General features: G+C 53.2%; 1 protein-coding gene across 3 annotated transcripts in view; it reads right to left on the bottom strand.

Annotated features, from left to right (window-relative positions):
* Positions 1–15,285, bottom strand: part of CFAP100 (cilia and flagella associated protein 100) — a 42,878-nt gene that overhangs the window by 13,531 nt on the left and 14,062 nt on the right. For 2 of the 3 annotated variants that reach the window (XM_030801639.1, XM_030801640.1), the window contains exons 4-11: positions 8,896–8,990; positions 6,502–6,694; positions 4,514–4,581; positions 4,265–4,428; positions 3,884–3,964; positions 3,221–3,402; positions 3,019–3,060; positions 2,811–2,937 (exon numbers count right to left, since the gene is read on the bottom strand). In XM_030801639.1, the coding sequence (XP_030657499.1) occupies positions 2,811–2,937; positions 3,019–3,060; positions 3,221–3,402; positions 3,884–3,964; positions 4,265–4,428; positions 4,514–4,581; positions 6,502–6,694; positions 8,896–8,990 (952 nt within the window). The remainder of the gene's footprint in view (positions 1–2,810; positions 2,938–3,018; positions 3,061–3,220; positions 3,403–3,883; positions 3,965–4,264; positions 4,429–4,513; positions 4,582–6,501; positions 6,695–8,895; positions 8,991–15,285) is intronic. The other variant, XM_030801641.1, reaches the window with a different exon arrangement.

The following is a 15,285-nucleotide window of genomic DNA, read 5'->3' as shown; positions in this document are numbered from 1 at the left end:
TTAGAATAAAACCCGCTTTCCTCCTGGGTCATGCCAGGCGGCCCTCCCAGCACTCACCTTGCCTCCCCTTCCCCAGCCCCTCTGCCCTGCCTGGTCAGGTCCGTCTCTATAGGTGCTGCCCTACCCCAGGCTTCTGCACCTGTGGCTCCGCTGCCGGGGCTGCCCCTCCTCCCTCACCCTTGTTTACTGAGCGCCACCTTTGAGGCGTTTCCTGCCCTGCCTCCCCCATCTAGGGTCAGTCTTGGCCCCTGTCCTGGGGATCCCACTCACAGCAATAGAGGGACTCTCAGGGCTGCCTCCAGGTGATCCTGAGTGCCCAGGGGCAAGGTCTGTCCTGGACCAGTGGAGAGGGGCTGGGAACATGCTGTGTGAGCTTTAAGCACTCAGTGTGGGCCCCAGAAGGCCCCACTCGATGGGGACCTCACCTCCACCGACTTCCAAACCTGCCCTCCCAGCCTGCTCCAGCCTCGGCCTCACCTAGGATCTGCAGGTCCTGCTGGCTGAGGTGGGGGGGCTGCGTTGGCTCACCCCAGGCACCTCAGGGACCTGAGCTTGGGCTTGGAGATGCCAGCCCCTGACCCCCAGAAGCAGAGAGGCATCAGGGCAAGGTCCTGTGGGACACTGACAGCAGATTCAGGAGGGCTTCCCAGGAGAGGCTGTGATAACAGCTACAGCACTCGCCAGACCCACGCCTCACAGTGCACACCAATGCCCATTTTACAGATGAGAGAGCCGGCTGTCTGCAGGGCACTGCTGGCCCATATGATGCCTTTCTGAGAATCCACCCTCCAGATGGATGTAGCCTGGGTCAGGGAGCCTGACCTGGTGGTTGGTGGGCATGGGCTGGACTTCAGCCCCCACGTGCCCTCTTGGCTGAGTGAGTGCCTTGTATAGCTCACAACCTGCCCAGCTGTACTCAGTGGCCCTGGTCACCTGGCTAATAGATGGAGGGGCCAGGATTGAAACCTAAGACAGTGTGATCCCCGACTCTGTTCTCAAGTCTCCCAAGTCAGGGCCTGTCTGGTAGGGGGCAGTCCATGGCTGAGGGGGCCCTAGGCAGAGCAGGCTGCACTGCATACATTAGAACCTCTGCGCCTCAATACAGAACTGGAAATGCCCCCCACCAGCAGGAAGTCATGGCAGGCAGCGTTAACAGCAGCCTGTGCATGGCACAGCAGCATGCCCCAGTGGTGGCTGGTCTTCACCACAAGGAATGGCCGCGCTGGGCAGAAAGGAAAGCCAGCTTGGGTCCTCTTCCAACTGGAGAAGCATCAGTGTAGGCCATGGGAGGCTGATGTTGGGGCCACCCTCTGGGTGTGGAGTTCAGGAACAGGCAGTCGTGGAGAGGGGAAGACAGAGGGTGGACAGCAGAAGGGCTGAGTAGCAGATAAAGGCCCCGTGGAGGAGAGTGGGTTGCCACAGACACAGAGCCAGGGCAGGGATGTAAGGAGCAGCCCCGAGCCCTGCAGTGCCCACTTTTCTCCATCCCCGCTTCTGCCACCCTTATCCAAGCCGATAAAAAGCATCAGCTTCCAGAAGAAAACACAGGAGAATATTTTAGTGACTGTGATGTTGGCAAATATTTCTTAAGCAGGGCCCCAAATTCACCAATCATAAAATTAAATATTGGTAAATTTGACTTCAATTTTTAAAATTAAGAATTCCTGTTCTTCAAAAGATAATATTAAACAGAAATAAGGTGGCCGGGCAGTGGCTCACGCCTGTAATCCCAGCACTTTGGGAGGCTGAGGCAGGCAGATCACCTGAGGTCAGGAGTTTGAGACCAGCCTGCCCAACATGGCGAAACCCTGTCTCTACTAAAAATGCAAAAAATTAGCCGAGCGTGGTGGCACATGCCTGTAATCCCATCTACTCGGGAGGCTGAGGCAGGAGAATCGCTTGAACCTGGGAGGCGGAGGTCACAGTGAGCCGAGAGCGCGACACTGCACTCCAGCCTGAGCAACAAGAGCAAAACTCCATCTCAAAATAAATAAATAAATAAATAAATAAATAAATAAATCAGAAATAAGGCAAGATGCAAACTGGAAGAAGGTATGTGTACCACACTTACCACACTGGGCTGGTCCCCAGAATACATAGAGAACCAACAGTTAACCATAATAACCAGGCCAATAATCCAACAAAAATGTACAGAAATCAGACACTTCACCAAAAAAATGACATCTGAACGGCCAATAAGTATGAAATGTATTCAGATTTGTCATGAGGAAAATGTCCTGATAACCATATGAGACCACTTCACCCATCTAGTGACCATGACTTTGATGTTCTGTGCTTTGATGCTTTTGACACCTGTGGCCTTGCTGAGCCTGGAGGGACCACCTCTCTCAGGATCGACCAATCCATGGAGACAGGAAATGACTCACTCTGGGCTCTGAGCTTGCCCTCAGCTCACCTTTCAAATGCAAACCACCGAATCCACTGTCCACACCTCAGCCAGATCGTCTATCAGAATTTCACACTCGGGACCTATCCCCCCAGGGCCAGGACCAGATAACCAGGGGCAGGCCTTTGTCCAAGAGCCCCGAAATTATTCAAAAACAAATCAGCCCTACACCTGCTCACCCGCCGCAACCTTAATTCCCATGGGAACCACAATGGAAACTCCTGCCCACGGGTCCTCCCTCTGCCTCCTGGCCGGCCTGAGACGTCCCTGTCTGGCCCTTCTTGGAGTAGGGACTGTGAGTAACACTCTTTTCTGTGGCACTCAGACCTGACTACATATGGGTGCCACAAGGGAGGGCTTGCCGCTAGGCCCCAGCCCCTCCCAACCACCCGAGCCCACTCACCCTCTGGAGTCGCCACCGCTGGACTCGCTGGGCTGGCTGCCTTGCTGGGGGCTGCTCAGGTAAGACAGGCTCCGCCCCAGCCGCATCATCTGCAGAAACCTCCAGGGCTTCTTTGTGCCCTGACCCTCTGGAGAAAGCAGAGGAATGGTTTCCGAGCCCTGTGCAGGGCAGAGCCAGGCTCCTCCTCAGGCTGGGGGTGGCAGCTCACCTTTGGCCCACACGGAGCTCGCCTTGCTCTTGACCCCTGGTCCTGCAGGAAGCAAAGGGGGGCCCCGATGACCTCAGCTGCAGCCAAGCTTCAGCAACGCCATGTGGCCCAGATGCCTGCAGGTAACCTGCCAGCTGGGCTCAGGGTCTCAGTGGGCCACTGGCAGAGCCCACCTGGGAACCCACATTCCCTTTTCTGCTACCTTTGTCCCCTGGTGTGGAGTTAACACTGCTCTCCTTGGAAGCCTCGGAGACCTCCTTGGCCTTTTTGAGAAACAAGTGTTTCTTTTCCTGTTCTTCAAGCCACTCCTTGGGTGACAGCTTGTATAGGAAATCCTTGTAGACCTTGTAATGCTGCAGAGTGTCTTCAAATCTGGAGATCTCACTACAACGGGGTGGGGTGGGGGGTGGGAAGGAGGAGGTCAGCCTCTGCCACAACGAGGTCCCCATACCGGGGCCACCCCTCCATCCTGGCCAAGTATGTGTGGGCTCCTTGTTTTCCTTGAGAAAAGGTGCAGGAATGCTACATGCTGGAAGACGGGCACCCACCCTGCAACGAGCAGAGTCACAGCCCTTTGTGACTTGGAAGTTCCTCTCCACCCTGGAGACCGCACCTCTTTCAGGCTGTAGCTGGGTGAGCCTTTGAGCCAAGCTGCCCACCTCCAAGTGGAAGCCTTGAGAGTCACTGAATCTCTCTTGGTCTCACTCCCCTCATCTATAAATGGGCAACAGCCTCATGGAAGCACTGAGTCCCTGGGAGGTAAAGCCATGAGGTTCACATGGTGCTAGGCTCCCTTTGGCCGGGCAAAATGACTGAGGGACCAGGAGGTGGGCCAGCCAATGGCCAGCATGCCCTCTGACCTCACCTTTTGATATTAACAATCTGGGTGGTGAGGTCCCGGATCTCAAGGATCTTCTCTATCTTGGCTTTGGTCTCCTTCTCAGCCCTAGGGGTTGGGTGGGCAGGAGGAGGGATGGGGGCAGGGGGCCAGTGGCAGCCTATTAAAGAGAGGTGAGCACACTACCCACAGGCCCCAGGGCTGGGCCCGGCTCCAGACAGGGCTGGAGAGCCACACAGTTAAGCCTTTTGCCCGTAGTGTCCCCCACCCTTGGCTCCCGACCGGCCCTAGTGCTTCCAGAGGAGTTGCAGGGGCGGGGGGCAGAGGCTGGATAAGTGGGTGTGCACAGGCTCAGGGACAATGGGGGTTCGGCATTGCCCAGCCAGCCCCTCGGGCCTGCAGGCTCACACTCTCATGGCCTGCACGGAGCTGCAGTCATTCTGCCTGAGGAACTCGTCAAACAAGGCGGCGGCCTTCTCCAGGGACTTCTCGGCCCACTCCAGCCTGGCCTCCTCTTTGGTCGCCAGCATCTCCAGCCGCTGGATCTCTCTCCGCTTGACATCCAGGGCATACTGGGGGCCAGCAGAGTGGGGTCATGATGCCTGGCCTGGGCCAGCCCCTGCTGGCATCCCTCATGCTGGGGGCCAAGGAACCCACCTGGAGGAGGAACATTTGCCTCTTCTGCTTAATGTAGCCACTCATGTTCTCAGGCTCCACATTCTTTTCTGCTGGAAGAAGAGGGAGGTGAGCAGGAGTGGGAAGCCCAGGCTGAGGAGGGGCCTGGCAGGTCTGCAGAGCAGCCTTCTGCCGGCTGCTGGGCACTGCTTTGCGTCCACGCCCAGGTGACTACCGCGACGGTGGAAGGTAGTGTTCTTGTCCTCTGTCTCCACAGAAAGAGAGAAGGCTGTGCCTGAAATGTTACATTCCATGGCCAGAGTCTTCCCGGGTGGGAAGTCCTTACTGTGTCTGACTTGCGCCTTCCTTGCTGTAGCACTCTCCTCACTTGCAGTGAGGCTCTGGACACCCCACCTAGGAAATTTCACCCAGCTGGACTTAATAGCCACAAGTCCTAGCCAGGACCTGAATGGGGATGAGGACAGAAAAATGGGGAGCCATAATTGCTACTTGGGGCACCTAAGCCCCCCAAGCAAACTGGGCAGAGGCTGAGTCTACACTGCCAGGGTTTAAACCAGACAGGAGGAAGTCGAGGTGGACGTCTGGACAACCTTCAGGAGAGCACACAGAAGGACAGCGAGGCTGGGGCCAAGGGCCACAGGGGCCCCTTTCCCTGGCCTTCCTGGAGTGGAAGTTCTAGGCTCTCTCTGACTTGGGAGCTGTGGAAAGGACCTGGAAACCATGGGACTCTCTGGCCCTGTCCCTCACACCCTTTCCTCTCCAGGAGCAGAGCCCTGCTTTGGCTGGTGCAAGAGCTCTGTTCCCAGAGTCCAGATCCTGGCAGAGGCCCTGGCTGGGCCTCCCCGGGTAGCCACGGAGATGTCCCTACCCCTGCAGGAGACCCAGCTCCTCACTGGGAGTCATAGTCCCGCCTCCCCAGTCACTTGCCTCTCTTCCAGGTCTTGGGAATAAGGGTGGAGGCAGGAAAAAGAACAGGCCATGCTGTCTCCCCGTCTACCCCCCATTCCCCCTGCCTGCCTCTCCAACTGTGGGGCCTAAATGCCCCCGCAAGCTCAGGGTGCTGCTACCCAGCCCTTGTGTGTTTCAGAGTCACATGGTACACCTCTAATCCCCTGTGTGCCAGGACTCTGATCTGACTGCTTCTAACTTTGTAATATACTTCATCATCTGGGTTGTTAGAATTTGAATACATATTCAGTACTTAAGATTTCCACTGCTCACACACATGCATAGTTCTTTCTTACTACAGCCAATGTATTAGCACATTTAATCCCCACAATCCATGAGGCTGGTACGTTATCAGCCAGGAAAGGAAACTGAGCCGCAAAGGGCTCAGGTGACCTGGGTGTGACCACAAAGCTATGAAATGCTGCAGCTGCCACCGAAGCCAGGAAACCCAGGTCCAGCTCCATGTTCTTTCGTAGGAACCGCGCACGTCTACGCTGTGCAGCCTGCGCCCACTGTGCACTGCCCACCTTCCAAATCAAGCAATACAGCAGCCTCCCTTATCCAGGAGGCCGTGTTCCAAGACCCCCAGGGGATGCTGGAACCCTACCCTATAGACACTAAGTTTTTTCCCACACATAGCTACCTATGATGAAGTTTTATTATTTATGAATTAGGCACAGTAAGAGATAACGACGAATAAACAGAACAATTATAACAATATACTGTAATAAAAGTTAGGCAAATGGTCTCTTGCTCAAAATATCTTGCTGTATTGTACTCACCTACTTTCAGCTCCGGCAACTGAAGCCAAGGAAAGAGAAACCAAGGATAAGGTGGGGAACTATCCTATTAGGATTGAAAAGCTCTTAGGTTTGCAATCCTGGAATAGAGCTTTGGGACGCCCCTGGAGAGGCCAAACAGAAAAGGCAGGCCTTTCCGAAGCACTTGAAAAGCACTTCCCATCTGTGCAAGAGAGTGGCACGGAGGTTCCAGGCGCGCCCCATTCGCTGCGGATGTGGGGTGTCACCGGCCCAGGTCCCCCCGCGCCGGAGGGGACGCACCTTTGGTCAAGGTGAGCTTCCGGGTCGTGTAGTCGCGGAAGGCGCGCTGATGCTCGGCCTCGGCGCGCGCCTCCAGGTCCTCCTGCTTGTCCTCCAGCTGCAGCTGCCTCCGCAGGTTGCTGTGCTTAGCCGACACTTTCGAGGAGTAGGTCATCTTCTCGTGCACTCTCATCGTCTTCTGCCGCTGCCGCTCCTGGGGGCGTCCGGCCAAGTCGGGCGGGGCCCAGGCTCCCCACCCGCGTCCAGGCCTCCCCGCGCGTTTCCCCACTCCTAGGGACTCGCGGACCTGAGGCCGGGGACGCGGGTTTGCGCGCGAGCGCCGGAGAATGCCTGCGGAGCTGCGCCGCGCGCGGGGACGCGGGGGCCTGAACACTGCAGCCCTGGGCTGAGAGCCAAGCAGGCAGGGCAGCTGTTGGGGACGCCATTTGCCCCCGAGAAGGGCGCCAGTCAGGGCCCCCAGGTCAAACACAGGCTGCCCGGTCAGAGGAGCACTCCAGACCCACACAGGGGACAAGCTCACCAGAAAAGATGATGTCTCATTTTCTCCGAAATCCACATTTAAGTGAGAGCTGTATATCTTGATGACCAACCCAGGGGCAGGGAACCTAGAGGCTCTGGGGTTCCCAAAGACTACGGCTGTGTAGTGGGTGTAGCCTGGCTGGAAGGTCACCGTTGGTGGCCATCTCCACCCGCTCTCCACCTCACTCCAGCTCCTGTGCGGCCTGGGGGTGGCTTCGAGCCAGCCCTCCCTTGGGAGAAAACCTTCGGAGGAGCGGGAAGACAGGACTCACCTCCCCACACTCCCGCCCTGCCCCGTGTCCCTCTTGCTGTCCTGTCCTCACAGTGGGGACATCCCCTGCCAGCTCCACACCCCTTCCCACTTTTCTGCATCGGCCCCGGGAGTCTCTTCACGTAGACTTTCTAGGGTCACTTCTGTTTCCTGCTGGGACCTACCAGGTACACAAACGGCATCTAAGAACCCAGGCAAATGGGTCCAGCCTGAGGCCCCTGGAGTGCACGTCCCCATCACTGCAGTCAGGAAAATGTCACCTACCATATCCTCGGGGTACAAGGGTGGCCTTTAGAAGACATTGAGCAGCTGACTGAGGACAGGGCCAGACTGAGGGGGACCTTGTCGGGAGGGGGAGGTTGTGAGTGGTGGATGCTGGGTGGGGGGGGTGTAAGTGGGGGAGCCTGCGGGGTAGGGGAGGTTGTGAGTGGGGGACCCTCCTGGGTGGGGGAGGGTTTGAGTGGGGGACCTTGTTGGGTGGGGGAGGGTATGGTTTGGTGACCCTGTTGGGTGGGCGAGGTTGGGGTCCAGTGACCTGGTTGGGTGGGTGAAGATGGCGTTTGGTGACCCTGTTAGGTGTGGTGGAGAGAGTGTGTTGGGTGAGACTCTTAGTGGAAGGCGGGGGAGGCCTCGAGCCAGGGCTGGGCTTGAGTGTAGAGGAAAACCAAACGCCTCATTGGAGAAGATACAGTAGGGTGGCCAAGGCATGGGTCAGAGAGTCTCTGGGTCTCAGCCAGTCTAGCAATCACAGCCCACAGGCCCAGCCCTCGTCTCTGATGTGGAGGCCTGGGCAGGGCTGAAGCCTGTGCATCTCCACCCATGCCCTGCAGATGCCAGTGTAGCTGTTGCTGCCTTGGGAACCACGGCTGTGAGGAATCTCAGAGACGCTGAGCCCTGAGGCAGGGGGAGGTGGATGGACGCTGTGGGGCAGCCCAGGTGCGACCCTGGGAAGGCTGCCATGCCTGGCACATGGGGCAGGGCTGGGTGCCCAAGGCAGCAAGATTGGGCTGTTTCCACTCAGGCCTCACAGCTCTCAGGGCTGGGAAAGCAAGAGGACAGGCTGGGGTGAAGATAGGGCAAGAGTGGGGTTGGTGCTGGCCCAGGGACCCTAGGCACCTGGGGGAGCATGTGTGTGCATGCCGTGGGCGACTCCGTGTGTGGATCTGACCTGCAGGAGTCCAGCCAGCGGGAAGGCACAAGGCCTGAGCAGTAGGGGGTGCCTGTGGGATGGGAGAGGGCCTGTGAGGGCTGAACTGGGCCTTGGAGGACCCGGAGAGTGTCAGGAGGGGATGGCGTTTCATGCAGGCGGCAGTGGAAGTGGCAGCGAGGTGGCTGAGGCCGTTGCCACAGCAGCTCAAGAAGTCTATCTGACCAAGACCCAAGAAGAGTGGTGACAGACAGGGGAAGACGGGTGGGACGCTGTGAGTCCTGAGAGCCAGGTAAGGTTTTCAGCTGATTTTGCAGGAACTGGTGAGCCATTGACTATTCTGGAATGAGAAGGACCTGAGGAAAGTGCTCCTCCGAGAAGGGCAATGTGGCCACTCCAGGTAGCAGTGGGAGTAGGGAAGCTCCCAGAGGTGCTGGCGTCTGTCCTGGATACTCACGGAGAGAGTCTTATTCCGTTCCTGATCTCTGAGCAAGAAGAAATCCACATCCCCAGATAAGTGGAAAGGATTCGCTGAAGGGTCAGGACTATGCTCTGGAAAGGGAGACACCTCGCTGGAAAGGGGAGCCAGCTCTTCCAGGCGGTGCTCTCTGTCTCTGGGGCCCCACTGCCCTCCCAGCCCAGCATGGAAAAGCACGAGTGAGTGGGAAGGTTCCCCTGGATCCAGCTGTGCCTAAAGTCCAACCCTGGACCTTCCAGCTCCATCAAGGCACCTCTGTAGTTTAACCTGGTTCAAGTTGGGCTTCTGTCCCTGGCCCCTGAAAGAGAGCTCGTGAGCACAGCCTTGTCTCACACATCTGCCCTCAGTCAGCCCTCACTAAAGGCCTCTGGAGTCTCCCTTATGGAGAAGGGAGGCCGAGCCTGCTGTTTGTCAGTGATGGGCCTGGTGACCAGGGTCTGCTGACACTGAACTCACGGCCCTTGCTGTGGGCCTCCAGGTGAACTTGCATCTGTCTTTTCAGGCCTCTCCAGTCCTCCCCGGGAAGGCCAAGAACAAAGTGCTTCAGGCCTGGGGAGGGACCAGAGGCCCAGAGAGGGGCTTGTGAAGGTTTGCTTTGCAGGGTGGACTCTTGTCCCACTCCTGATTCTACACACTGACTGCAATTTGGAGACGGAGCTGATGCCAGCGGCCTCCCTGTGAGCCTCAGGCAGCCAAGAAGTCAGGTGGAGAGGGTAAACTGAGCACATGGGCTGCCTTCCCCACCAGCCCAACCCCAACCCCCCAGAAATGTTAGAAAATAAACTTGAAACTCTAGGACAGCTCTGGAAGACAGGGAGGGTGACTCTGGTGTCACAGAAGTTCTGGGAGAGGGCAGGCAGGTGGCATGGGGTAAGGAGGTGCAGCCTGGCACAGCTGCGGGGACAAGGGCATGGAGGGCAGTGTGAGGCTCCAAGGCTCTGGGTGGCAGACACTGGGACACAAGCAGCTGGTGGAGGAATTGCCAGGCACCCGCTTCACCTCCCCAGTCTGCACTTGCTCTCCCTTCCTGCTTCTGTCCAGCAACTCAACCAGGGCAGAGGTGTTTGCCCTCAATTAGGAATCGTGGGACCTGGTGCTTAATCAGAGGGGCAGAGAAGTAAAATTCTTTATGCTCCCAAACTGGCGATGAACACGCATGGGCGGCCCCTCCCATGTCCCCATCACAAAAGCAAATGGATAGCTAGCAAGCACCCAGCACTTGCCATGGGCCAGACTGGGGACTTTCTGTGATTTAATGTTCCTGACTGCCCAAGGAGGTGAGAATCATGGTTACTCCCATTTCACCTGTGAGGAACTGAGGCTCAGAGCAGTCAGATATTCTGCCAAGGTCCCACAGCTGTAAGTAGCTATGGGGAGACTGGCTTAAGAAGTCAGACACTGCACCTGCAGTCCGGTGACTTGGGAGTGGTCAGAAGTCATGTGAAGATGATTGATGTGTCTAGGTGAAGATGAGCCCACCCCAAAAATGGCAGTCATTTGAGGCTAATCATTCCCAAAATGCAGAGTTGGTTGAATATTTTTAAGCCAATCAATGTAATACCTTCCATTAACAGAATAAAGAAGGAAATGGTATAATCATTTCAAGAGATGCAGTAAAATTATTTGATAAAATTCAAAGCTTATTTTTGAATAAAACTCTTAGCAACTAGGAATAGAAGGGAATCCCCCAATCTGATAAAGGGTATTATTATGCTTTGGCTGAGTAACAGCCCCCAAAGATGCCCGTGCCCTGATCCCCAAACCTGTGATAGTGTCACCTTCTGTGGCGAAAGGGCCTTTGCAGATGTGATTGAGCTAAGGATCCTGAGGTGGGGAAATTGTCCCGGCATGTCCAGGTGGGCCCAGTGTAACCACGGGGGTCCTTGTAATTGGGAGGCAGGAGGGTTGGGGCAGAATGAGGAGTGCAGGAAGAGAAGCTGAGGTGGAGTGATGTGATAGAAACACATGGAAATAAATAATCTGCTCTTGAATGACATCTGGGTTAACAAGGAAATCAAAATGGAAATTTAAAAATTCTTTGAATTGAATGATAATAATGAGATAAGTTATCAAAACCTCCAGGACACAGAAAAGCGGTCCCAAGAGGAAAGTTCATAGTGTTAAATGCCTGCATCGGAAAGTCTGAGAGAACACAAACTGACTACCCCATGTCACACCTCAAGGAACTGGAGAAACAAGAACAAACTAAATCCAAACCCAACAGAAGAAAAGAAATAGCAAATACCAGAGCAGAACTAAATGAAATTGAAACAAAAGAAATACAAAGGATAAATGAAACAAAAACCTGGTTCTTTGAAAAAATAAAATCTATTTAGACCACTCACAAGATTAACCAAGAGAAGAAGAGAGAAGATCCAAATAAACTCAATTAGAAATGAAACTGGAGATATTCATCCACCACCACAGAAATACAAAAGATCATTTGAGACTACTACGAACATGTGTGTGCACAAACAGACAACCTAGAGGAAACTGGTAAATTCCTGGAAACATACAACTCTCCTAGATTAAATCAGCAAGAAATAGAAACCCTGAATAGACCAATAACAAGTAGCAAGATTGAATCCATAATTTAAAAACTGCCAACAAAAAAAAGCCCAAAAGCAGATGGATTCACAGCTGAATTCTATCAGACATTCAAAGAAGAATTGGTACCAATCCTGTTAAAATATTGAGAAAGAAGGGATCCTCATAGAATGAAGCCAGTATCACCCTGATACCAAAACCAGGATACGACAAAAAAAAAAAAAAAAAACCAACAACAACAAAAAAAACTACAGACCAATTTCCCTGATGAACATAGATGCAAAAATCCTCAACAAAACATTAGCTAACTGAATCCAAGAACACATCAGAAAGATAATTCATCGTGATTAAGTGGGTTCCATCCCAGGGATGCAGGGATGGTTCAGCATACACAAGTCAATATATGTGACACATCACATAAACAGAATTAAAAACAAAAACCATATGATCATATCAGAAGATGCAGAGAAAGCATTCGACAATATTCAGCACCCTTTATGATAAAAACTCTCAACAAACTGTGCTGCTACCTTCGAAGACAGAGTGAGAGGCTTGAGCCAAGTGATGCGGGCAGCCACCTCTAAAGGCTGGAAAAGGCAGGAAGATGGATTTTTCTCCCAGCCTCCAGGAGGAAGGCAGCCCTGCCAATGCTTTGGTTTAGTCCTATAGGACTTCTGACTTCCAGAACTGTAAGATGAGCTATTTGTGCTGTTCTAAGCCTTTGAGTTTGTGGTGATTTGTCACAGCAGCAATAGGAAATAAATACAGATAGCTACAAGAAACCTGCAGATGAGATACTGAATGTCCCTCCACCCGTGTAGGATCAGACCAGGAGCAAGGCAAGGATGCCTGCTCTTTACATTGCTATTCTGCATTAAAATGAGGGTCCTCACTGGGAGAGTGATTCAAGAAAAAGAAATAGAAAGCTGGACGTGGTGGCTCATGCCTGGAATACCAGCACTTTGGGAGGCTGAGTGGGAGGATCACTTGAACCCAGGAGGTCGAGGCTGCAGTGAGCCGAGATGGCACCACTGCACTCCAGCCTGGGTGACAGAGTGAGACCCTATTTCAAAAGAAAAAAAAAAGAAAGGCAGAAAAGGTATAAGGATCACAAAGGAAGAGAAAATAATGCCACTCAAGGTGACATGATTGTATAGTAGAAAACCCAAAAGAATCTATAAATGAAATGGTTACAATTAGGTCAATTAAGATGTGGTTTGTAGGTCTTATTGTGAAAGTAAAACAAAAAGTTGTAGAAGACACAATCAAAGGATATCATGACTTTGGGGGTCACCAAAGAGTTTTAAAAGAAGACACTAAAAGCCATAATGAAGAAAGGATTGAGCTGCATGAAACCGAACTACACTAAAATTAGGAACTTTTTTTTTTTTTTGAGACGGAGTCTCGCTCTTTTGCCCAGACTGGAGTGCAGTAGCACGATCTTGGCTCACTGCAACCTCCGTCTCCTGGGTTCAAGCAATTCTCCTCTCTCAGCCTCCCGAGTAGCTGGGACTACAGGCACCCAACACCATGCCCAGCTAATTTTTATATTTTTAGTAGAGACGAGGTTTCATCATATTGTTCAGGCTGGTCTCGAACTCCTGACCTCAGGTAATCCACCTGCCTAGGCCTCCCAAAGTGCTGGGATTACAGGGGTGAGCCACTGTGCCCAGCCAGGAACTTTTTATTGGTGCCTTTTAGCACCACTCAGAGAGTGAAAGGCAGTCCTAGGAGTGGGAGAAGATATCCGTCACACTCAGAGCTAGCAAATGACTTCTATCCAATAAAGAGCTCCGAGAAATCATTAAAATAAACAGACAATGCAACAGACAAGTGGGCAGAAGATGTAAACAGGTACGTCCCAACACAGAATCATCAAATGGCCCAGAACCATATGAAAAGGCAATTGCCCTCCTGGGTTACCAGGAAATATAAGACACTAACAGATACCCAGAGGACAAAGTCATATTAAAAAGATCAATGGTGTACCAAGTTGGAGAAGACACAGAGCAACTGGAAGTCATATGCCTGTTGGTGGGACTGTGAATTGGTACAGTCCCTCTGGAAAACTTCATTTATCCACTAAAGTTAAACACACAACCAGCAATTCCACTCTTGGGTGTGTACCCAGGAGACACAAGTGCTTATGTCCCCAAAGTGACATGTACAAGACTTCATAGCAGTATTATTTGTAAAAACTGGAAACAACTCAAATGTTCACCAGCAATAGAAAGAATAAATGGTTGGCATATGCACAGAAGGGACTCTGGATAGGTGCAGCAATGTGGATGCCTCTCGCAGACGGGATATTGAGCGAAAGCTGAAACTGAAATGATAGAGAGTGTGCGATTCCATTTACAGGAGGCTGGAGAGGAGAGCCAGTGGTTTGGTGGGGATAGCTGAAGAGTGGCTGTCTCTGGGGGAAGGATAATTCCTGGGGAGATGGAAATGGTCTAGATCTTCATAGGGTGGAGGAAACACATTGTATACATTTGTCAAAACTCATAAACTGGGCCAGGTGCAGTGGCTCATGCCTGTAATCCCAGCACTTTGGGAGGCTGAGGCTGAAGCACTGATTGAGCCCAGGAGTTCGAGACCAGCCAAAGCAATATGGTGCAACCTTGTCTCTACAAAAAGTATAAAAATGAGCCAGGTGTGGTGGTGCACACCTGTTGTCCCAGCTACCTGGCAGGCTGAAGCAGGAGGATCGCTTAAACCCAGGAGGTTGAGGCTGCAGTGAGCTGTGATCGAACCACTGCACCCCAGCCTGGGTGACAGTGTGAGACCCTGTCTCAGAAAAGGAAAGGGATAGATGGGTGATTGGGTGAATGGCTGCCATGATAGTTTGTGCGGAGGGTCAGGCGCTAACCCCCAGGACTCTCTCCCTCCCATGCCTCTGCACCCACAGCAGATGAGGGTGCTGCCTCTGCCCATGAGAAGAGCCTCATGACCAACGGGAGCCGGGATCTAGTCAAGCACCTGGGGCTAATGTCCAAGGGCAGGAAGGATGGGCACAGAGAAGCAGTCCCAGTGCCAGCATCAGGAAGCAGACACACAAATGCAGGATGGGGACACTGGGGCTTGCTGCAGGAGAGACGGCACCACTGCTCAACAAGTCAAAGGCCAGAGAATGATGGGATGGGCCAGGGAGGGGCTGCTAGATTCACAGAGACTGAAGGAGCTCAGGTCTTCTTTGAATCCTGATTAGAAAGAATCTTCTACGGAAGATGTTTCTGAGATAACTGGGCCAGTCTGACCGTGGGTTGGGCTGGTTCACTTTGTCAGGTGTGGTGATGGTGCCTGGGTTTGTGTGGAAACACCCCTATTGTTGAGAAGTGCACGCTGAGGTGGATGAAATGACATGTCTGGATTTTACTTTAAAATGTCCTGGCAAAGAAAAAGAGAGAAAGGACAGAGGAAGCAAATGGGCACATTTGAGTCAGTGGCAGAACCTGGTGGTGGGCCTGTGAGACTCGCTGGCTCCAATCTCTACATCTGGACATGTTTGAATTTTCATTTTATAACTTCATAATAATAAAAGAGAGGAACTGGCGGGCGGTGGCTCACGCTTGTAATCCAGCACTTGGGAGGCCGAGGGGGCGGATCACAGGTCAGGAGATCGAGACCACGGTGAACCCGTCTCTACTAAAAAAAAAAATAGCCGGGGGTGGCGGGCGCCTGTAGTCCAGCTACTCGGAGAGGCTGAGGCAGGAGATGGCGTGACCCAGGAGGCAGAGCTGCAGTGGCGAGATCGGCCACTGCACTCCAGCCTGGCGACAGAGCGAGACTCTGTCTCAAAAAAAAAAAAAAAGAGGAACTGTG

This window comes from Nomascus leucogenys, chromosome 21 (assembly GCF_006542625.1).
Source record: "Nomascus leucogenys isolate Asia chromosome 21, Asia_NLE_v1, whole genome shotgun sequence".
Lineage (NCBI taxonomy): Eukaryota > Metazoa > Chordata > Mammalia > Primates > Hylobatidae > Nomascus > Nomascus leucogenys.
The sequence above is the reverse complement of the archived record's forward strand: the minus strand, read 5'-3'. Positions and strand labels throughout refer to the sequence as shown.